The 25,300-nt window shown below is 39.3% G+C and overlaps 1 protein-coding gene across 1 annotated transcript; it reads left to right on the plus strand.

Moving 5' to 3' along the window:
• The first annotated feature begins 22,202 nt into the window (after positions 1 to 22,202).
• Positions 22,203 to 24,208, plus strand: LOC147424802 (uncharacterized). The gene is made up of 4 exons (XM_086499992.1): positions 22,203 to 22,304; positions 23,417 to 23,541; positions 23,632 to 23,646; positions 23,720 to 24,208. Exons 1-4 carry the CDS (start codon positions 22,203 to 22,205, stop codon positions 23,985 to 23,987), a joined length of 510 nt encoding a protein of 169 aa, XP_086356118.1. The 3' UTR covers positions 23,988 to 24,208.
• The last annotated feature ends 1,092 nt before the right edge of the window (positions 24,209 to 25,300 follow it).

Here is a 25,300-nt window from a genome sequence, read left to right on the forward strand (position 1 = left end):
AAATAAGGAGAAAACAAAGAAATGTGGAGAATCAAAAGATGAAGAAGACAACGAGTTCTATGACTCTGTAGAACACTTCGAGCTTCAAGAAGATCAACGACCCGGGAATCAATGTCATCGCTACACGAATAAAGTGCATCAAAAGTGGATTCCAAAGTCCTCGGTGAAGACACAACCACCACAAGCATCCTCATACATGGCTCCTAATAAGGATGCAAAGACTCAGCTAGGAGGAATACGACCAGAGCAACGAGCTAACAATGCTCTAATCAATGGGCTAGAAAAGTCCTCTAAGAAACTACCACCCATGAGCAAACAGACAGTAACTTTCCACTACCAGCCAAAAAATCAAGGGAAAGTACAAGAAGTCAACCTTGCTGAGGATAGTAGCGATAGTGATGAATCTTACGACATCCCCTATCATCAACTCAGGCCATCACTATCACCAACGCCTTCAGCAACAACCATGACAGGTCAAAAGAACAGGACAACAAGTGAAAGCCAAAAAGCTCGACAAATCTGGATACCAAAAAGCCAGATCAGCCAAAAATAGATATGGATCAAGAAGACAAAGATCTCTAATGACAAATCACAAGATCCAACACCGAAACAAAAACAAGGAAAACGTGCACGAACGGGTAAGAATATCACAAAGTCGCAAGCTTTAACAACTCAGGTTTGGGCTCCAAAGAAGTTGATTCAAGCACGAAAAAGTCAGGAATTCATTTGGATTCCAAAACAACCACAGTATCAACTTTCAAAGCCTAAATCCCGTCCCCAACCAAGCGTACAAGGGCTGAAGCAAAGACCACTGTCGACTCACACAACAAAAAGGTGGATCCCAAAGAAGTCTCTTCAAACACAAACGAAGCACGGGCAAGTATGGGTTCCCAAACGAGAGCCAGCAACAAAACAGCCAATAATCGCAAAGAAATGGGTCCCAAAGAAGAACAACAAAACTGCTGTCAGTGCATCGCCGCTTGAATTCTTACAATTCTTCCTACGATTACAGTACAGTTAGAAGAGAGAAAGTCACTTCAATCAAGAAACGATACAGGAGCTTCAAAGACCATTACATTGCTTAGAATAGGAAGCCTCGCCAACAAATGCCAATAAGCAACTTGCTTATACCCACATCTTGCACAACATAAATCTTTTCCATGCATTGACTGTGTATGCATAATAGGGCTACATTACAAGGCCTGCATAGACACAACTTTTAATTGCCCAAGCACAACACATACCCTTTGCGATACCCTGTCCTCGTAAAGGATGACTCCAAATAGGAAGGGGGCAGGCATTCTGAATGCGGACCTAACATTATGACTATTAGAGGGCAATGTTTTGTGAGATGCATTGAATTTTTGCGTTTTATTGTGATAATTTTTTGACGAAATTTAGAGTATATGCCCTCATAGTAGTGTTACAGAGGAGTATGGGGACAAAATCCATATATGAGCCCCTAAGGACATGTGTATAGTGTACATAGCATTTAGATTTCTATTTGAATGATTTTTCTTTTGTTGAGTTGTTTTAAGATTTTCTTTGTTTATTATTAAGAAAAAATAAAAAAATCCATAATCCACATGAAGAAAAGACTAACGAGAGGCCTGAGCGCTACAAAGAGACTAAGGTACAGGAAAACGATGAAACTTCAGGAATTATGTCTCATCAGCCACTACAACAACCGAAGAACTTGTCACAAAGCATTGTCAATATGCAACCGACAAGTCATAAAAGTCAGAGTCGAGTATCTAAGCCACAAAATGAGTGAGGTGTTAGTCCCAAAGCTTCAAGTAATATTCTCTGTGGTCTAAGCGTCTTAGCTATTCTAGGTACTGCTAAATCTGGAAGAGTTGAGCATATTTACGTTGTGTCGCTCATGCTCGTATAGGTGAGCAAAAGAGTCGAAGTCTAAGTACTTAAGTCTGGTGAAGTGAAGGAGAAGGTCCAAAAGACACTCAGTACTAAGCACAGTGAGATACGAGTGGAGAAACTTCTACATCGACAACCCTTCTTGGAAAGGTGAAAGCTATTGAGACATCTTTTGATGTCACATGTGCTACATTTATTCCTCGAAACACCCATCATCTCCTTCTTTCACATTGCATGCTTTTGGTGACAAATTTCTCATATGCATATAGAGTGTCCCATAATTTGCACTTGCATCAGGCACTCTTTCCATGTTTCACCCAAGCACTCACCTTTCATGAACATGTACTTCACGTTCAACTGCTCAACTCCAATAAGAGCGTATACCAAAGGCATTTTTTTTCCCACCGGGTTTTTTCCCTTTGGTCATCCAGGTTTTAGACCCTAATCTAAAGACACCTATTACCATCCTCTTGTACATATTCCTTCTACATCAACAATAAGAAAATGCTACTCAAATCACTTGACAAATGAATTGGAGCACCAATTTCAGATCATAGCATACTTCTCCTCAATGGCGAGTCGAAGAATGGCCCACAATGACAAAGCTGCAGACAACACTAACAACATGATTGCACAGGAACAAAGAAGTCCCCAATGAAGAAGAGCAGACATAAAAGTAATCAGAGGATCTCAAAAGATGAATGGTTATGATGATAGATGTCCGCTCTAATGGATCATAGTTCTTGTTGTGGTTCGACAAAGTTACAAGCAGTGCAACAGATGAAGCCAAAACGACAGCAAAGACCACATCGCCATCGACAATCAGGTCATGTCGAGGACGACATGAATGCGGAAGGGGGGAGTGTTGAACACTGGGTCAACAACACAACATAACTCAAGTTTCGTACCAAAGTCTTATCTTTTGCGAGTTATGAAATGCTGCAAATTATGGCTATAAACGTCATTTGTAATGAGTAGTTATTCTAGTTTCACAAGCCGGGGTGCAATGGCACTTCCAGATTGTAAATACAAAGCCATTTGACCCTTTCAACCCCATTTTTGGTTAAACCTAAGGTAGCCTTAGTATATAAGGTACCTAGGTCATTTTGTAAAGAGGAGACTTTAATCATAATCAAAAACTTAGCGCTGCCGTCTACTGTGTGTGAGAGAGAAAGAGAGTGAGCGTGAGCTTTATCCTCTCGCTACGCCCGGCTCGCTCAACACATTGGAGATCCGACTGCACCATTGTTGTAGGCTCGAGGAGAGCTACATGACAACGCCAAGCATTCCACGCGAGAGGAAGTGCACACGTCGACGCATCTACGAGCTATTTGTGGCCATAAGTGTATCAAACAATGTCTGTTTTTTGCGTGCTAGTAGTCTATAGAATCGTGGCGACATAAGCTACGCATAGGTACTCATAAATTTCAGTTTCGGCCACTTTCAAAATTCTGATATGTCATCCTACGCGTTTTCCGCAGATGGGTTTAGAGTGAGGGTTTTGAGTGTAGAAGCTTAGGGACATGTGTATCCTAGTGAGGGGATGGTGTTCCTTAAGTTTCGTACGAATCTGGCATGATTAGGTGAGTTACCTTCCGTATGTGTGTATGTGGCTAGGTGGTGTAGTTCAGAGCAGTGAGGTTCTTGATTGTGGTATAGTTGGCCTTCCAGAGTGTTGTATGTGTAGGATGGTTTCAGCCTGACAAGCTAAAGAGATTTCCTCCGTGTGCCTATCGTTTCATCTGTGTCCTCGATTGACATTATGTTGATCTAGGTAGTGTTTGCATGCACTTCATGGGTGTGTGAGTCGCTCCTCCAATACTGTCTCACCCTTTCTACCTCCATCTATTGCTTATTGTTGCTGCTTCTTGGGGGATCGCATGCTATCCGCTTTCCTCGTGTCTTGTTGCTACACGATCTACCCATCTCTTCCCACTTTGCAAGAGATCTCTTAAATGATGATCGATACCTTAGTAGCACATAGATATTGGACCTCTCCTATAACAAACTAGAGGGAAACATACCTGAAGATATCAGTTTTCACACTGCCCTAACAATGTTGAGCATGTGGCTCAACTTGTTGCCCTAATGATGTTGAGCATGTGGCTTAACTTTCTGAATGGTTCCATCCCTACGAGTTTAATGCATCTCTAAACCATAGGAGTTATGGGCCTCTCCTATAACAAGCATTGAAGGAGTCAATTGCTCCTTTCTAGCTCAAATCGATGTGTCTAACAACTACATCTCTATCCCAATCCCTTGAGTTGGGAAACTCAGCATTACCTCAAAGCAAGTTTTAAACACAACCCAGGTCTATGTGGTGAACCCCTCCCATATTGTGCCAATGTGTCAAAAGATAACAAGACATATAAGAGATACATCAGCGATGGCACAGTTCAAGAGTGGACGCTCCATATAATCTGCATGGGCATAAAGTCTAGCAACATGTCACTTGACAAAAATCGAGACGCTTTTCTGACTTTGGCATGATTAGGCTAATAAGTGTCCAGTTCATTTGAGTGTGAGCACATTGGCAAGGGCACTGGCTATGTGCCTCCAGACTCCATAGAACTACCAAAACTTTGGTGCACTTTTAAAGGGGACATATCCTCATTTGGGGTGATCTTGATAGAGCTTCTCATTAGGAAGCAACCTATAGACAAGGAATTTTTTGAAGATGAAAATCTAGTAGGTTGGGTTGTTAGGAAATATGATGTAGCTAAGTAGATAATTGAGTAGATTACTTAATGGACAGAGATAAATTTCACACACAAGAGATTATAGAGTAGAGAGAGAGAGAGAGAGAGAGAGAGAGAGAGAGAGAGAGAGAGAGTGAGAGTACACACGATATACGTGGTTCACCCAATGTGGGCTACATCCACGGGAAAGCAGCCACTCAATGGCTTTAGTACTTCAAAACAAGAAGTAGATTACAAAGGGATTATACCCTTTTGGAGCTCCCGCCTTGCTTCACTCTCACCACCTCACATCAACTTCACAATGCACCACAATGCTTCACAATCCGTTTTTGTGTGTAGAAGAGGCCTCCTTTTATAGGCCAAAAGGGTTGCCCTCTCTCATGAGAGACAGCCATGTGTAGCCGCCCTTGTGTAGATAAGTCCAAATTGGACCCTCCAATCCATCTATGTGTGGCTGCCCTTGAGAAGACAAGTCCTCCTTTGAAATTGGCCACCGGCCATTGACTTTCGACCACTGGCCGGTCGTTTTTTGATCACTTTTCGACCGTCGTCCGGCCATAATATTCCTGCTCGAGACTAGTCGTGAAAATTTTGGTTTCCAGCGAGTGATTTTGGTTTTCCATGAGTGATTTTTCTTCACGCACGATGGCTTCTCCTCATAACGGGGGCCTTACAAATATGCATTTTTAATACAAAAAATTACAAGGGTTAATCAGGCTCCATACTTAACATGGGTATGGTAGCTTGTGAATGAGAGGTGTACATATGAGGCATTAGATCCATAGCTTATACAAGTAGATTGTGGAAATAGTCAATGCAAAATCTTGCAATACTTGTGGATCGCACGTGATTGTGTTTGAGACATTCCTTTCAAGCAGCCCACGACGTGATTGGTAGTCCCTATGCCCAAGGGAATTACTATCACAATGTGATGATCATGGAGGAGGCAATCATTCAAGAACTCAAAATATATATCCGTGATTCCAACTTGTTGCTGCATAATTATCAAAATAAGTGCATGATGATGAGTAGTACTTCTACTAAACACTTTGAGGGTTGTAAAAACTTAAGCAGCAATATTTGGTTCAGCAAGCTATCAAACATATTTATATGATGCATAATTGCCTATTTGATTTTTAAGCCATCAGTTGGTTAATATGTTCTACCCATGTGGGCACTTGCAAAACAAAGATCAAGACTCATCTCCATTTTTTTGTGAAAGGCGTGGCTTTTTAATGAAGCTTAGCAGCACATTGAATTATACATGCTTTCAACATGATACTTGATTTGGAACTCCATAAAGTCCAAAAGAGAGCATTAAAAATAGATGAGTTTCCTCATCGGCTTTGATTCATCCAAACACCAACTCGATATGATGTGTTGCTTTATCATCTCATCAATCGTTGGTTTGATTGTCCACAAAGGATAGTTTTAGTGAGAAAGAAACCTTAGGCTCAAAGAAGTGTTTTTGGTAAAGTTATCTCAGATTGTGGCCTTTTCATTGACGGGACTCGTGATTTTATCACTTTTTTAAGCGGAATATATGTTGATTACCACTTTACTTTTAAAAACAAGTGAAAGGATCACAGTGGTTTTCTAAAACAATAAGAAAGTGTTCAAAATCATTAGATTTAGTTTAACTAGAATCGATGTCCGGGAAAGGATTGCCTTAGCTTCACCTTGAGCCGGTTGAAAATCGAGATTAGTGGTTGCACACCATGATCAAGGGAAGAAAAATCGATGAAATATGTGAGGAAAAAATTCAAAAATCATGCAAATTTTTTTTTTTTTTGCTAGTAATTTTTGTTGTCTTCTTTGCGACGAGAAAACTCAGCCGGCGATCGCTTAATAAAAGAGATTTTCACGAACACTAATTGGAATGAAGCTATAGAAAAGTCAAGTCATGTGAGGCTGTGAAGTGAAAGGTCAAATAAAAAGAACTCGTTAATATATATGTGTGTGTATATATATAAATATAATATATATATATATATATATATATATATATATATATATATATAGAATTTACTAGAATTATGCTTGGGGTGGGAGACACTTGAGGTGGGTTATCAATCAAATCATATCAACTTATCAACTAAAAGTCATGATGATGCTTAGAAGATGTCCTCTCCTTGTTTCCTTTCCCAAAGTCAAAGTCAAAGTTTGCTTTTTGAAAATATTTAAGGTTCTTTCTTTCCAGATCTTTAAGCTTTTAACATTTTGCATACTTGATGGATACTCACGCCATCCCTCAAAACGAAGGTGCCCGTGTATAGAAACTCCCCTTTGTTTCGATACATATTGGAAGGCAATACAACTATCTTTTTCAAATTTCCTTCCTTAAAAGAGTAATAGAGATAATGCAGCCTTCTACTTTTAGGGCTGACTCACATCCTTTGTTCTCATAGTGTGATCATGTGATGAAATTCATTCACGTTACCAAGTTACCTTAACACTAGTTTGGTACCAAAATTGACACTCTAGTGTCCTTTTTTCACGAATCTAAATAAAATGGTACATGAAATCTAGACAAGATCTCAAGAAATGCTTTTATAAACTTAGAAAATTTTAGCCAAAGTACTCATAAAAATTATAATCCCCCACTTTTGTACATAGTAGCTACATACACGACAAGCACATAGGCAAAATAGTAGTTGATTTTTCACTAAAACTCATACCCTAATCTAAGAGAAAAATGAGCACATTGCATGAATTAATCCATGGTAACTACTTATATATGTGTTTGACATTTTTTCAGCTCTCATGTCAAAAGAAATCATTTGTGACTAGAATTAAATATGGAAAGTTATACATTTGAGAATTTAATTAACAACCACATAAAATATTTGGTTCATTTAAATCTGCATTGTCTTATGCAGCATATATACTAGATCTACCACTCCATTGTTTAAGCGCACCCACTATGGTCCAACCCTTGAGACATGTAGGTGTGGGTGAGTGGGCACAATCCCATAAAACTTATCGAAGCAAAGATTCAAACAGGAAAAAAAAGTTGATACTATTTGATGGTTATGCAAGCCACACTTGGTGTTTATGTCATGTTCCCAAAATTGCGCATTTTGAAATTCCTATTTTTTATTTATCAAAGATTAGCCTTGAAATAAATTTTACTTTTGGATTACAAATACCTCATCTGAACATAATTGGGGAATCTATATGCACACTTTCATTGGTTTTTCATAGCAATGGTTGTTTTGTAAAAAAAATATGGACTATAAATTTTCATAAATGAACTTAAATTACAAGACTCTTGTGAGTTTGAAACCTTAAAATTTTCTCTCTTTTTTTTGTCGTTTGAAGATTCACTTTGACTAGTTTTACGGGATTACATCCACTCACCCACACCCACACGCCTCAAGGGTTGAACATGAACCATAGTGGGTGCGCTTAAAGCCCCTCAACTTAACCACTAGGCCAACACCCCTTGACAACGTTGAAAAATTCTTAGTTTATGGATGTTGGCCTATCGATACATTATAGACCTTAAGTTTTTCCCCATAACCTCGTCATGTTAATTAAAGAACAAAAGACATTTCTCTTTGTCAGTGTTTTCAAGATTTGGAAATTGTTCTATAAGAAAAGATTGGTCCAAGAATTAAGTTATGAAGCTCAAGTCCTTGTTACAATTATTTTTCTCTTATACGTAGATCTTGAAATCTTTTATTAAAAAAATGATGAGAAATTATATTTAATTTATGAAAATTTTGTTAAAATAACACTAAGTTTTTATGATTTTTCCATCTTAAGCTTATCAACATAATCTAATATGGTCTTAATTTTGGTGAAATTAAAAATTTGGCTATGTTCTTCACCTCATAACTCAACTAAGATATGACCATGACCTATAAATCTTGTTTCCAGCTTCATTAGTTAATTATAACAAGTTGGTAGAAAAACATGACGCTCTAGTGTCTCAGGACACTTGAGCGTCCAATTACAGAACTAGTGTTAAGTGTCATCTTGCATTTGTGAGTATTTTCCAAAAAAGATTGTTTGAAAATATTTTAAACAAAAAACTTCTACTTCAATTTTTTCTCGTTATACGATCTTTTGCTTTCATTTTATAAAAGAAAAATTTTCTTTCTATATTCTAAAGGAAGCCCCATGAAAATGACAAGGTAAAGAGTCACACAAAGACCGGTCTAAATGAGTGCCTATCATTTTTGTTGTGTTTTAGTATAAAATTATATCGTCCATCACACACATAATACAAATGCCATATATGTTACTAAAGGCCCCACTTAAACATCAAATTGAAAGATACACGTTGGCATTTAAAAACAAAATAAAACAAAAAGAAAGTAAAATAAAACCAATAAAATAAGAAGACCCATTGACAAACTAAAACAAAGAAATATTAATTTAATCTATGAGGTTTTTAGATAAAAGCACTCTTTCACAAGGTAAAATATTAAGAAAATTTTCATTGAGTCATTACTTCACATCGTGGGATTAAACTCCTATGAATGCACTCTTTAATATCTTGCTCTCTAAGGACTTTTCAAGCAGGCCAATAAATACTTGTAGGTGGTGTTGAAGAAAAGTGTATCTCAAGTGACATTCATGTTGTTTGGACCTTCAAAAATGCAAGGCAGCTACAAGAGAGAAAGGAATTATTACGCATGGAATCTCAAGAAAATAGTATAAAAATATGATATTCAAGAGGTCAAGTTCCTATCATTTTCTCAAGGACGATGAAGGGTATGTAGTGCAAGACTCCAATGCTGTGGTTGTGTTCATGCTTGATCATTTAAGTTATATTATAAGTCAACTAGAATCTCAATCCAAAGAGGCAGATGAAGTGAGAGACTCTCTTCTTAGTACGATCAGTTGAACTATGACAAAGGCCCTCTTGGAGAAGGTCTTTAGCAAAGAGGAATGCTCACTTGAACTGCATTCATTAGGCAAGGAGAAAACTCTAGGATGGGACACAATGATAACAAATTTTTTCTCAAGGAGTTCTGGGAGGATTTGAAGTCCCTTTTATGCACTTGGCAAACAAAGCCCTTGTAGAAGGGGAGCTAGATACAAGCATTGTCGAGAAATTATGTCTAGTTGGGAAGGTGCAAAACCTCTGGCTATGAGAGTTTGTGATGAGATCCACAAAAACTTGTGAAAAAGTGTTTATGGAATTCACCAACCCTCTTCCTAAAGATGGCTTAAAATCTAAGGACGACGTTTGTGATAAAGAAATCACAAACCCTCTTCCAAATTGTACTTGGAATCAAACTGTTTATGTGAGCGAGTTTGTAATGAAAGGATCAAAAACTCACAATCAATTTTACTTAAAAAGAGCAATGAAAAACGTTTATATTTTAGCCATGAAATCTCAGCTCACATATATGCACAATTCCCATTCAAAATGCAAGTCTTTTTCATGGAAATTTTCACCTCTGATTACATAATCGTAACTTCAAATTGTTGAAAGGAAATCATGAGCTTCCACCTTCACGACAATTATTTTTTTATTTTGTAGAGATTTAAGAGCTTCCATATTGAAGACCACGTATAATTTTGATGAAACAAAACATTATTGTTGGTGAGAACTTAGAATCTTGGCCCCAAATTTCACCACATACCTTTCTCCTTTGTCATCATTTTGCACTATTGCCCATCCTATATGCATAGGACTCATATCCAATATCACAATGACAGATCTTTCATGTGCATAGTCTACCTTTCTCAACGTTGGTGATGAAAGAAGTAGCTTCTTTAGCTTTCTCACATGGATTTTGTGTGCTCTTCTTCCTATTGAAATTTTTGATTCTTTTTCAAATACCTACAAAGAGGATATTTTATCTTTGTATTTGCATCCTTTGATAGGCACATCATGAAGAAATTTCATTGTGATTTGAGGTATGAAGTCATGTAGTACTTTGTCCATCCCATTCATCATATGTGCAACTGAATTTGTAGCTCCTTGAGGTAAGATACACATCCTCACCAATCCTAAAGGTGCTTTCATGGTTGTTAAATATCTACTCTCAATATCTAGTTGAAATTGATCATGTCCTAAATAGAGATCTCCCATTGAGTAAATTGATCTTTTTGCAAACGCCTTTATAAATTCATCCACAATTTATTGATCCTTTACCCACATTGATGGTAACCTTGTCTATAGGCTACATGTTTTATATGAAATGCAAAGCTCCATTCTAGGCACAATGAACCACCTATTTGAATATGGTGCACAAGAAAATTCCAAAATACCCATGTTAATCTTCTCACTGAGTAGCTCTATAAGCTTTTTCAACTGTGCTTTTGGAATTATGATTGGACATAAATTCCAAGGTACATGAGGGATAGTGAAGATCACCATAGGTGCAACAACACTAGGTTCAACGCACCCTATACTCATGTGTGTTGGGAGAAAGGGTGGGCTTCGACCCTTGGCCATGAAATCTAACAATTGACCTTGCCATGATGGAGAAGGGAGAAGAAGGACTAGAAGGGAAAGATGTTGACATAGAGAGACATTGTGTTGCTAGCATGTACCTACATTGAATATCTTCTATTTATTTAATTTCTACCATAAATATAAGAATTTGGACACCCTTGTGATAATACAACTATAAATTTTGACTTGTCTATAAAGAGCTCATTTTTTTAACAATTCACAAATTTATGCTTTATATTACTAATGTTGCACCTATAAAATTTCACTTCTCTTCCTTTTCTTTCTATAGACGGCACAAATAAACTATTAGCTCTCTTTAGCAAACTCCTTTGGCCAACATCGTTACATTCATCATAGGCCACATTGCATTAGATGAAGTGTACATTGCACCAAAGGGTCACACATTGGTTTGTAGATGGAACCTCAAAAAAAAATCAATGCTTCAATCATGCAAGGCCAAAGATTATTATCACACACATTGACCTACCATAAATTCCATGTAACTAGTAAGTATTTTCTATCAAAATTTAAAATGACCATAACTATTCTTTTCTATGTTTAGCATAAGTTTCAATAGTAGATTTCTAACTTGTAATCAAGCAACCAATTTGTGCTTATTATGATCTTGACAGATTTTCAATTTTGATGTTATTCTGGGTAATAAGTTCAAGAAAACTCCTATCATCTATGCTTTAATTTTGATGATTCTCATTATGTTTCTAGTTTTGATGCCAAGTGTAAGCATGGATGTCAAGAATTCATGCCAGCTTTAGTATTTAGCCATCTTTCTCTCCATGGTGGTTTACTAACTGCAAAAGGAAGGTCCGGTGATCTCGTGGCTACCATGGTGTACATAAACTGCCAACTGTTGAAGAATATGGCACCTTGGCCCTTTTTTATTCTTGAGCATCAGACTTGGGAGCACCATTCTTGTTAAGGTTTTGATATGTCTGCATCGGGCACTCAATGTAGCCTTCCCCCCTAAATATTAAAATGTTGCAAGACCTTGTGGATATACGTTTCTTGAGACAACTTTAGTATCCAAAATTTTCTATCCCTCTTGATACGCATACCAAGAAAGTGAATTGCATCTCCCAAATCCTTCATGAGAAATTGTGTGATAAGTGAGTTCTTCAATATGGAAATCTCATCTTTAGTCTTATCAGCAATGACCATATCATCGACATAAAGTATTACGATGATAAGAGAACCATCGTTCAACTTTGAGGTATAAAAGCGGTGATCTTTCTCTCTCCTTTCATACACTTGGGACTGCATGTACTTGTCAAAATTCATGTACCAGTGCCTTGAATCTTGTTTTATGCCATACAATGCCTTACACATTCAACACACTAGTTTTTCCCTCGCAGGCTTCTCAATTTTGACTTCAAAACAGTCTGGTTGTTTCATGTAGACATATTCATCAAGATTCTCGTGAGGGAAATCCGTCTTCATGTCCATCTAAACAAGCTCCATATCATCAGTGGCTACTAGGTCAATCACAAGATGCAATGGAGGGAAAATCTCATCAAAATCCACGTCTTTCTTTTTCTTGAGCCCCTTATCAACCAATCTAGCCAATACTTAGGCTTAAGATCTTTTCCAACCATGATCAAAGCTATAGGACAAAGGATATGACCGAAAGCAAGTATAGGAGTCTAAAAATAGAATGTGACTATGCTAAGCTCAAGTCATTAGAATAACTCTTTAGACTCTAAGTATGAATTTCGGGAAGCCTTATGGTGAAATTCTAACTTGTCACAAAATGTCTAAATTTAGCAGGTTTTGGAAGCAACTTGGCGGCAACTCCAAAACACTATGCTAAGGTATTGCACAAAAGGTGAAATGTTTAAAGCCCAATGGGTGAGTTTTATTTCTACCAAAGATTATTTTAATTTAGCAGTTTCTAAATTAGCAGTTAGGTAGGTTGTAGTCCCAAATCAGCTTCATAAGGCTCCAAGGTTTGTGCAAAGGTCTTGCACCCGAGCTAATTAATAAAATGATAAGTTGATGGCTTGTATTAAATGAAAGGGAAAATCTAAAGGCTATGGCTAGATCAACCCTTCCTCGTTTACTCAGTTGAATCTAGTCTTGGTTTACTAAGCTTAACTAAGCCACATGTCCAAAGTAGCATACACTTGCTTTGACTGAACTTAACAAGTGTGTGTAAGTGACTCGGGGGGTTCACCGCTCAATACCCTCCTATATAACGTGCATTCACGGGGTATTAAAAAATCCCTCTTTTAACATGTCTTCATAAATAAAAAAAATGACCCCTTATTTTAGGAGTTTTTTTCAAATTTGAATATAAAAACCCCTTATTTTAATGTATCTATGTTAAATTGCCTAAACTTTTTGTATTTTAAAACCCCTCCTTTCAAACTCACGTTATACACTAACATGATTACATAGTGCACCTCGCGAGGTAAGTGACTGAACAAGTGTGTGTGAGTTTATGTGGTGTTTCCACTTGCCAAGATGAGTCCCAAGAAGGTGGGGGACAAGTTCTAGCATGCAAGGCAAGAGGGAACAAGTGTTGGGCATGCTTGAGTTGCATTAGGGGGTGTTCTCTCCTCATTACTCAAGTATGAAGCATTCTAATTCAAGTCTAGTTGCACACTTGCATAGCTATATAAGCGAGGGCTTGTTGCATTTTTGAGACTCTTGCTCCTCTCATACACTCTCTCAAGTGCCCAAGTTGGCAAAGCAATCTCTCTCTCTCTCTCTCTCTCTCTCTCTCTCTCTCTCTTATGGGTGCTCTAGAGATGGCCTCTATGCTCAAGCTCTTGGCTATGGATGCAAACCCAAGCCAATGAAAGTATATTCTTCTCCATTCAATATTCTATTACTAAGCTATGCTAAGAGCTTGTCCATCCGCAAGTGTACATGGAATATCAATTCACTTGCTTGAAAAATACTTCTCTCCACCTTCTTCTTCTTCTTTCCTCATAGTTCCTTTCTCCACTTTGGGATGTTTAAGGTTTGAGAAGGAGGATTATACCGTGGAATCTTGAAGAAAACCTTCTTTGTGATTCAAGAAGGCTCCTCAAGACCACAAACATGTATTGTAACAAAGCTTTCTTTTGAGAGGATTTTAATACAAGTGCTTTTGGAGGGGGGGATCGGCTCCAAGAAAGTCCGGTCCTCACCAAGTTATCAATCTTATTTGGTTATTCTTTTTGAATTATATGCATTGTTAAAGTGTTTTTAATGTGTACTTATGTAAAGAAATCAGCACGGCACAACCCATGTTCTCCTTGCTATCTCTCTCTTAAAAGAAAACTCTCTCCTTTTATAGTTGATTTTTGTTGAATCTAAAAGTAAGTATTGAATTCTTTGATAGTGCCCAGTCACCCAAAAATAAGTCCTTGCTGCAAAAAAGTTCTCCAACATAAGTTTTTTTAGCATACTACCTAAAATTAGTGTGTGTTTCAATGCTAGCCATAGTGTGGGATTGGTCGCTTAAGTTCAAGGGCCGCCCAAAATAGGTCATGTTATTTTGGAGGTAAAATAAATATATAACATTCGAGCGTTTTGTGCATGTATACACCTTGAGAACTTTGGCTCCTTTGCTTCAATTGTCGGCATCTCCTCAGGCCGCTTTTTGAAGGAGTACGAGCGGAAGTGCGACGCGAGAGAGAGTGCGAGAAGAAGAGCACGACGATATGGTGAACTCGCTCTACTGTAATGTGTAGAGCATAGTGAGTTCTTATTAGGTTTTTACAAAAGAATATGTGTACATACCTGGCGGCCCGCCCACTTACCTGGGTGACCACATTGGGCTTTATACCCCAACAACCTCCCACTTAAAGTCCAATGTGGTAATTTAAGTGTGAGAGAAGCTACTATACAAGCTAATATACAAGAGATGTAGAGAAGTGATGTACTACCCTACACCTAACTGCTTGCGAAAATGCGCAAAGCTCTCTGAGGGAAGTCCTTTTGTAAGTAGATCAGCAGGATTTTCTATGGTGTGAACTTTGACAAGCTGAAGTTGCTTATCCTCGAGCATTTCCCTGATGAAATGATACTTCACATCCACATGATTTGTCTTTGAGTGATAAACTGGATTGCGAGCCAATTGTATAGCACTTTGACTATCACAATATAACACAGGCATCTCTTCTTTGATTCCCAAATCTGTTACTAGTCGATTAAGCCAAATTGATTCTTTGCATGCCTCTGATGCTGCAACATATTCAGCCTCTGTAGTAGACTGAGTAACAAAATCTTGTAATCTAGAACGCCATGATACTGCTCCACCAGCCAATGTAAAGACATACCCTAACGTAGACCTTCGGTTGTCTAAGTCACCTTCATAATCTGAGTCTGTAAAACCCTTTACACTTAGCTCCTGACTCCCATAGCATATACGCATACTCTTTGTAGCTTTCAGGTATCTCAATATTCCTTTCACTGCCTCCCAATGTTTCTTGCCTGGGTTTGACATGTATCGACTTACTACTCCCACTGCAAATGCAATGTCTGGGCGAGTAGCAATCATTGCATACATCAAACTACCCACTGCAGACGCATATGGAATCTTATCCATTTCAGCCTGTTCTTCCTTAGACACAGGACAATCTTGTTTGCTAAGTTTCACATATGGTGGCAATGGAACACTCAATGCCTTTCCCTTCTCCATATTGAAACGTTGCAAAACCTTGTCAATATACTCTGTTTGAGATAACCAAATCAACTTCTTTGATCTGTCTCTCTCAATGCGCATACCAAGTATATGACTTACCTCACCCATGTCTTTCATGTCAAACGATTTTGCCATCTTTGACTTCAAAGCTGAAATTTCTTCCAAGTGCTTGCCAGCAATCAACATGTCATCCACATACAAAATAAGGATCAGCCAACTGCCATCCTTAGCCTTCTTTGTATATAGACAGTGATCAAACTCACTACGTTTGTAGCCTTGAGAAAGCATAAACTTGTGGAATTTATGGTACCATGCCCTCGGTGATTGTTTTAAGCCATAAAGACTCTTTAACAACTGGCATACCCAATCTTCCTTGCCTTTCTCAACAAACCCGTCTGGCTGCTACATGTAAATTTCCACATCTAAATCACCATGCAAGAACGTTGTCTTGACATCCATTTGGTGCAACACCAAATCTAATATGGCAACCAATGCAAGAAATCATCTCAATGTAGTCATCTTGACCACCAGAGAGAAGACTTCATCAAAGTCAATGCCTTGTTCTTGCTTAAAGCCCTTGGCAACAAGCCTTGCTTTGTACTTTGGCTGACTATCATGAGCGGTGATCTTATACCTGTAAACCCATTTACAAGGTAGAGCCTTTTTGCTCTGTGGTAATTTAACTAGCTTCCATGTCTTGTTTTTATGCAGAGCTGTCATCTCTGACTGCATGGACAATTGCCAATTCCCGGAGTCCTTCATTTGCATTGCTTCCTTGTAACATGAAGGCTCATTGCAATCAGTCAACATGACATAGTTCATAGATGGAACAAACCTATCAGGAGGTCGCATGATACGTCCAGATCCACGCACAATAGGTGGCTCAGGCTCAGCCACAACCTGTGGTTCCACTCTATCCTGTCCTTGCTCCTCTTGAGCCCTGACATTTTGTCTTGCACGTGCAGGTCCATCTTCTTGGAAGACAACTCTTCTAATCTACTCAACCCTCTCTGGTTTAGAATGATATTTGGATTCATTAAAGTGAACATCATTGCTGCGGACAACCTTTTTGGATTCGGGATCCCAAAGTCTGTACCCCATCTCACCAGAATTACCATAGCCTAGAAAGATGCACTTTCTACTCCTTGGCTCAAGTTTGTTCCTAAATTCCTTTGGAACGTGAGTATATGCCTCACAGCCAAAGACTCTAAGATGCTTGTATGAGGGCATTTTGCCTGACCATACCATCTCTGGCACTCAATCCTTCTGCAAAACCTTGCTAGGAGTTCTATTTACAAGATGAACAGCTGTTGATACAGCTTCAGCCCAAAACCCATTTGGCAGATGTGCATTAGACAACATACTTCTGACCTTCTCTTGTATGGTCCTATTCATCCTCTCAGCAACACCATTTTGAGGAGGATTGTAAGGAGTAGTAAGTTCACGTTTTATACCTTTTGACTCACAAAAGTCCTGAAAGGTCTTTGAAACATACTCTCCACCATTGTCAGTGCGTAAGCATTTAAGCTTCTTGCCACTCTGATTCTCCACAAGTGTCACAAACGTTTTGAAAACACTAAACGCTTCATCCTTGTGCTTGAGAAAGTAAACCCATACTTTCCTCGAGTAATCATCTATAAATGTCATAAAGTAAGAAGCTCCCCCTAGAGATAGGTTAGGCATAGGTCCACACAAATCACTATGAACAAGTGCCAACTGTGTATCTCTTCTACTGCTTCTATGCTTATGTGGCTGCTATGTTTGCTTACCATACAGACAATGTTCACAGAATTCAAAATCATTAAATGAAAAGCCAGGCAAATAACCAGAACGAGACAAGATTTCCATTCCCTTCTTGGACATATGTCCTAACCGGCTATGCCACAAAGAAACGTTCGGCTGCTCGGTTACATTGATTACATTTTTAGAGACATTTGATACATAAATCATGTAAAGTCCTCCAGACTTTACTCCATGTGCTACTGTCATAGAACCCTTGGATATCTTCCACATGTTCTGTCCAAAAGTGGTGACGTAGCCAGCATCATCAAGTAAACCTGTGTTGATCAAGCTCTTTGTAATTGTGGGAACATGTCTCACATTCTTCAGCATGAAAGAAGAGCCATTCTGAAACTTCAATTGAACATTTCCAACACCTAAGATCTCACATGTCTGCCCATTGCCTAGCCAAACATGATCTTTAGTGGTCACATAAGAGGTAAACCACTCCTTGTTTGGAGACACATGAAGTGATGCCCCTGAGTCTATAATCCAGTCACTCAGTGCATTTCCATCGGATGCTGTAAGAAGAGCTGAGTCCATTGTATTCTTCAAGAAGTAGATGTCTCCTAAGACTAGACTGTCATCCTCTGCAACAGTTTTTGTCACATTTATTTCTTGAATCTTCACTGAGGACTTGTTCTTCTCACCATGGTCTTCAGATTTCTCTTTGCCTTTTTCTGCTTTCCATTCTCTGCAGTCTCTTTTCATGTGACCCTTCTTGCCACAATGGTAGCATTCTATGTCACTCTTGCCTTTAGCATTGCGGGACTTGCTACGAGACTGATTCCTCTTTCCACCTTTGTACTTTTCTTTGGTCCTTCCCCTGACAACTAAGGCTGTTCCTTTGCCTTTGTCCATTGTCTTTCTATTGGTTTCTTCAGTAAGCAGACTTCCTTCTACACCTGCTATGTTCAAACCATCTGGAGGTGCAGAATTACTCAAAGCTGTGCGAAAAGTGTCCCAACTTTCCGGCAATGTGATCAACAGGAACATAGCTCTAACAGGCTCATCAAACTTGACACCTTGAGCTGACAACTGACTGTAGATGGTGTTGAATTCATTCAGATGATTGGACATAGGTGTCCCTTCTTTCATTTTCAAGTCAACAAGCTTCTTAAGCCAGTAAACCTGTGAAGCTGCACTCTGCTTCTCATAAAGATCACTCAGCTTTAACCATGCTTGATAAGCCGACATCTCGTCTGCTACATTGAAGTAAACGCTTTCTGCCAAAGTCAGCATAATGGTAGAAAGTGCCAATTCATCCATTTCGCTCCATTCATCTTCGTCCATTTCTTCTGGTTTTATCCCCTTGAGCTTTATAGGTTTTATCTGCTTCTTTTGTACCAACACGTGCCAAATCTGCTTCTTCCACAATGGGAAATTGGTTCCATCCAGCTTCTTGATATTGTAAAGAGCAGCGTCCTGTGATCCAGCCATAGCTACGCTTCACAGTGGTTTACTTTCCTAGGAAAAATTCGGTAGAGTTTCCCATGTAAACTGACCTCTGAACCAATATCAACCTGTCAAATGAACCAAGAAAGCTTCAGATTCTGCATAAATTTCGGCAGAGTCTCCTTTGTAAAATGGCTCTGGTGTACTCAAAAAACAGACAAAAAGTAGCTCAAAAAGCACTCTCTCTGACACTGTAAGCTGCGGGTAAACCTGTCCTGCACCTGTACTGTCTCTCACTGTCCTGTCACTGTCCTGTAAGCATAGACTGCGACAATGCCTCAACGTCAGTAAAGCAAAGATGCAATCCCAACTGTTTAACTCACACTCAATACATCCTAGCTTCCTATCTAAGGGTGCTCGAGGGATCGCTCCAAGACCTGTATCACTGAAAGGATCTCAACATTCGAGAATCCCCCAGCTCAATAAAACCTCACTCGACCCTCAACAAAGGCTGCAGTAAATCTGACAGTACATAGACTTCCCACAAAGTCATACATCCACAAATTTCCCACTGTATGCTGTAACCGCTGCGGCGGTTGTTTGCTGCGTGACTCACAGCCAGCAAACCCTCAACAGACATACATCATCTCTGACAATACATCCCATGTGGAAGTACCTGCAATGTCAGGATGAAATCTGGAATATCAAGCAGCAAACACAAGCTACCTGATGAACTAGTGGATGTCGCCTACAGACTGTGTGTAGATGCGCCCGTGTCGTATGTGACACGCCTCCAAGAACTGTGAGCCGTCCTTCGATGTGTAGACAGCCACAAATCAACACTCTGAGAGTGTCGATATCCTCAACACCTGCAGTCGTAGGCCGAAAACCCCAAATTTGCAGAGTCGGATCTGCACCCGTCGAGACCACGTAGTCGAAAATGGCCTGCGCAGAACTTTATCGAAGCCGAACGGTGATCGAGATGACCTCAGAATGAAATTCTGAGAACATCGAGCCCTTCGGGCTCGCCCACAAGATTTGGGGCCGTGTCTTCACCTGTCGAATTTCACTCCAATCTGAGCTGGTGACTCTAGCCTCTTGCAGTGCTGCCCCGAGCCTCGATCTGAGCTCTGATACCAGTTGAAGGAGTACGAGCGGAAGTGCGACGCGAGAGAGAGTGCGAGAAGAAGAGCACGACAATATGGTGAACTCGCTCTACTGTAATGTGTAGAGCATAGTGAGTTCTTATTAGGTTTTTACAAAAGAATATGTGTACATACCTGGCGGCCCGCCCACTTACCTGGGCGACCACATTGGGCTTTATACCCCAACACTTCTTTTTTTTTGAAGAATGAGGTTTGACTTCCTCTACAAAAGTTTAGTCGCTTCTATCTTCGTCCACTGACATCGCAATTCCATCTATTGTGGCTCCTTTGTCTCATCTAGTTCTACAACCAACCTCATGATCCATCCTCTTTTCCTTACTCGGCTGCTCTCTATAGTGATGTTTCTCCCTGCTCCTACGCTCCTACTCTCGTTTCTCTGCATACAACCCTCTTCTTGATTTGAATCTTGGCTCCTTGCCCTTGAACAACCCTGCACATCTCACAAGTACACCATGGTTTCTACTAGCAATTGAACCTTCAGTTGTAGCCTCTAATCCCCAATAATCCCATGGAAATCTCACGGGCTCAAACTTTTGTGCCTTGGCTCCTTATGACTCCTTCCTTGAGCATTGCCTTGCTTGATGTTGTGATGAAGGCAACATCTTAATAGGCTCCCTTTGCATTGAAATGGGCATCCTCTTGCCCTCAAATTTTTCTTATGGTTTCCCATTGATTTTCTTGTATAGGCCCACATTCTTGCAATCTCCACCTGCTAGCACATATTTTCACATTTCGTATTCTTGATTAGCTTGGAAATCCCAAAGCTTCAAAATCTTCATGTTGCTTTCATGCAACAGACTTGACCTCCCTCCTTCCTTCCCTCCAACAAACTCCAAAAGAATTGATTCGGCTTCCTTCATTGAATGAGCCGTTATCTCAAAGATCTCAAGACCAGGCCCTCTTGGCAGATGAACCAATGACACATTGTCTTCCAAGCAAACTAAAATACAACGATCCAGGCTCCAAAGCATGCAAAGTATACGCATTGGAGCGCTCCATAGCCACAAAGGCTACAAGAATTCTCTCAAGAAACACACACAAAGACCATTCTCTCTCTCTCTCTCTCTCTCTCTCTCTCTCTCTCTCACACACACACACACACACACACACACACACACACACACACACACACGCATACGGCCATCACCATGCACACACAATAAAACCTATATTAGGGCACATAGCATATACACAAGGATTCCATCATCCTCTTCATCCTCACTCTCTCCCTCCATAGATAGGAAGAATTAATACAAAGAGAACCATAAAGCACGAGAGAGAGAGAGTTGTGCCAGCCAAGAGATATGGAAAGATGTCTTGCATGATTTGATAAAGGAAGTTAGTTGCAACCTCCCATAAATCCCCAAATCACACAACCCCTTTCTCTTCTCTTTCTTTACTCAAATGAAAAGGTTACATTTTTTAGACCTTAGTCTTTTGCGTCAAGTTTGTACAAGGACTGTGACTTTACTTTTCAACACAAGAGAGAGTTTATATGCTTTGGCTTGTGCCCCCGCTAAGTAAGCCAAGAATTTAAAAAATATTATGGGCTCAAATTACATAGCAACAAGTGGCATGGATGTCAACAGACATTAATAAAAATTATCAAGTGTAATAAAACGCCCGCATCTTTTAGCCTTTTTGGTGACAAAATTGGAGGCTAGCATTCCTCCCTCACTTAGCTTGTGATCTCCCATGAGCAAAATTTTGATGAAGAATCTCCATGTTCAACATACTTACTAAATTGCTTGCTTCACTCCTCACTTACCACTTCTGCCAAAAAAATACCCCACGACTTTGTCACTTCTCCAAAACATTCCCAAACACTAACAACCACACTTCAAACTCCTTCTTCTACTCCTACTTCTACATAAACCTCATGCTCTTAACATAAGATAAGGAGAAAAGCATCATCAAGCTTCATACCAAAAACCCACAAACATCATGTAGGAAATAACTACTTCTCCCAACTTTGAACACCTTATCCCCGATAAAAGATGAAACATTGAGAGACTCCCTCACACAACATCTGCAATAAAGCCCAGCCACCCGAAACCTGGTACCTTTCTACACCAAAAATCTCTAGAGTAAGGTTTTTTAGCATGCTCATCCACCACCAAATATTTATGTTTCAATGCCAGCTACCGAGTGGAACATGCCACTTAAATTTTATAGGCACTTAATATAGTCAATACTATTTTAGAGGTGAAAGAAAAATGATGATGGCCTTTTGCAGGTACATGTTTGGTATACACAGATGGATCGACCCCTTTGCATTTAGCAAGCGGTTTCTTCACTTCCTGCCATGGATAACCTTATGGATGGCTAGTAGTTGCTTTCCTTTAGTACTCTCTTCTTTGAGCTGTGATTGGCTTGAGCTATTGACCTAGAGCTTTGACATGATAAATCTTGTGTGTAGATGTTGGCTTAGACAATGTGCCATTGTGTGTGCATGTTGACTTAGAGTCACCCTCATTGCGCGGAGAACATCTTGAGAGTCCGAAGTGTAACTCGATTGTTGATGTTTCACCTTTCACCCAAAAGATTAATCAATCAATTGAAGCTTCTACACGGCAAGAAACTAATCCCCAAAGGAAAGCTTAAGAAATCTTCATCTTTAGCTATAAAAAAAGGCATTGTATTTTGTTAGAGGTAATCTTTCACTATTTACGCTTCTTCTTGGGAGTTGAGTGCATTACTCAGATCCATGCTTATTTTTAGGTAAATCTTCTAAGTGTTTGACAAAATCTGCATTCTTGTCATCTTTGATCAAGAGTACAGATGAAGGTAAAGAGGAACCTAATGCTGAATCTTTCGCTTCACATTTATCTATAACCCTTGCCTTGAGAATTTTGACTATCTCTGATTTATCTGAAACAACAATTTTTAGGTTTGCTTTGGAAGGAAAAGTGCTATGTAAGTATGGCACTTACAAAATACCCAAGTCAAACTTTGGTAGATACATGTGTGCAGACCTTCTTGATAGGGAATCTTGTCATACAGTGACCTTTGTTGTCACTCAGATATACCTCTACGAGTTTGTTGAGGCCTTTAGTGTTAATGGCTTTGTGCGAGTTGAGGGAGCGTGTGTGAAAAGGGATGTTACGAAGGACAGTGATACTTGCTCGTGGGCTTTGTATGCAAATGCCACCACATTGGTTGTCAAAGAAGAACCTTTTGATTTTTGTCTCCAACTTTATCCAGAGCAAAAGATCAAAGAGTTGCTTTCTCAAAGTGGAAATGCTTAGGGGTTTGTGTCAACAATTGCATTCATTGTTGTCAAGATCAAGAATGCAACTAGAAGCAATGTCCTACTTTTTGATTGGTTGTTCGCAAATGGGCCATCAACAAGTGATCCAGCTCCTGTGAGTCTTGACCAAGCTTATGTGTAGCTAGTTTGTATTCTCTCATTCTCATTCTTTTGTGTTGATGGCAGCTTCTCTTTGCTCCAACACGGTGCCTTTACTATCAGTTCATGGTGAATGAAGTAAAAGAAAAGGGATTCTACTCTTACGTTGCTCGTAACATCAACGTGTTCAAACACCTTTCTAACACTCTTAGGTGTTGTGGATGCTACAATCTTGTGTCCACTTCCTTCCTCTTTAGCTACTATCTTCCAAGAATATTTGCATAAGCAAGTCTCAAAGTTAGGTTTTGGAAAATAAGGTAACTGTTTCATGTGGACATATAATTAAAGATTGTGTCTATATTTACTTATTGGTGATTTTGAAATTTATAGGTGTTTGGAAACCTTGGAGATTGTGAGTGTGAATAGCTTGGATGTGGAGTTTTTTTGTGGTGTATGCAAAGGTTCAAATGTGAGTCATCAAGCTACCAACCCATTTTGCTACTCGTGTGGAAGGAAATTTGCAATTGTTAAGCAGTCAGTGTTGCCTGCCAAAATAGCTCCCCAGGATGGAGAAGCTGTTGGCATTATTTTTCAAGGTGTTGTGATAAATTCTGTTCTTGGATTTTTCCCGCCCATTCTTGCACCTTTTCAAGTGTAGCTTGGTGGAGTTAAAATCTTCGCTTCCCAACTTCAAGAAAGTTGGGTGGTTCACTATTGAAAAAGCTAGTCAGGTCACTATATTCAAAGGGGCATAATTGCGTTACTTGTGTGAGTTTTACTTTTTTGGGCTATGGCGAATGAGCTAAAGTTGTGCGTAGATGGCAAAAGTGTGTATAGTGACTCCATATTTGAATGTAATTTTCTGAAGAACAAAGATGTTTTGCTAAGCCTTATGCATATTTTTAATTTGAGACAATCTTTGCAATCTTTTGAGTCCAAACTTGTGGATTTTGTTGTGGAACAAATTGCATTAAAAAATGTTGACAGTTTGAAAATCTGGGTGGAGCCTTGTCTTATAGATGTACAATTGCCTTCTTTTAAACAAAGAGAATTCTTGTTGTCACTTTTGGTTAGCCGACAATCATCGATGATGTTGAGTGTGCACTTGGTAAGTATAATTTGCAAGATGCTTGTTGCAAGTTGCAAACGCTATTTTTACCAAGGTGAAATATTACGTGAAGCTCCTTGATTTGGTTCTCTTAACTATGTATCTTCATCCACTTGGCCAGCACTTGTTGTCTTTGAACTTGCATGGTGATTTTCATTGGTTTCCTGTTGGTTTTCAAACACCTAAATGCAGACGTCGTGTTTGGAGTAAAGAGGCTACCTTGTGTCTAGCCACTTTTGTTGAATCTCATAATATTGTTGTTCAGCAAGTTGCATCTATGTTCTTTCAATCATACCCGAGTTCTTTTAGTGTTAATCAAGTCAATACCAAAATATATAACATGTGCAAGTCATCATGAATGCATCAAACAAGGTCCACTCTTTTGTCTCGTGAATCTTCATTGTATGCGAAGATGGTTGAAGATATCCATGTTTTTGCTTGTGCTTCATGTGGTTCTCTGATGTTTCATCAAATCTTGCACAACATGTCAAAGGTAGAGCTGGCATTCCTTGAGCGAATAACATCGATAACCATTGTTGACAAAAAATCATTGCAAGGGTGTTACTTGTGCAAAACGGCATTGAGAAAACAATTAGAACCATTGTTTTGTGTGAAAGGAGAGATACATTTTAGCAGCAAAATACCCAACGTAGAAAGGTTGAATTGAATAGAGAGCCATCTTGTATCTTTGCATTGTCGGGGGATATGTGTTCGAAACGTGAGTCGGGAAGGCATCGGGGCTCTGGCTGTGGGAGTTGTGAGAGAGAATAACAGACACTGACAGCTCTGGCAATCACTATAATCATCAATAAATTGAGTAAATCTTTAGATACAACTTAATTGATATCCAAGGAGAGCTGTTA

This window comes from Adiantum capillus-veneris, chromosome 25 (genome assembly GCF_014529385.1).
Source record: "Adiantum capillus-veneris isolate H3 chromosome 25, ASM1452938v2, whole genome shotgun sequence".
NCBI classification, from domain to species: domain Eukaryota; kingdom Viridiplantae; phylum Streptophyta; class Polypodiopsida; order Polypodiales; family Pteridaceae; genus Adiantum; species Adiantum capillus-veneris.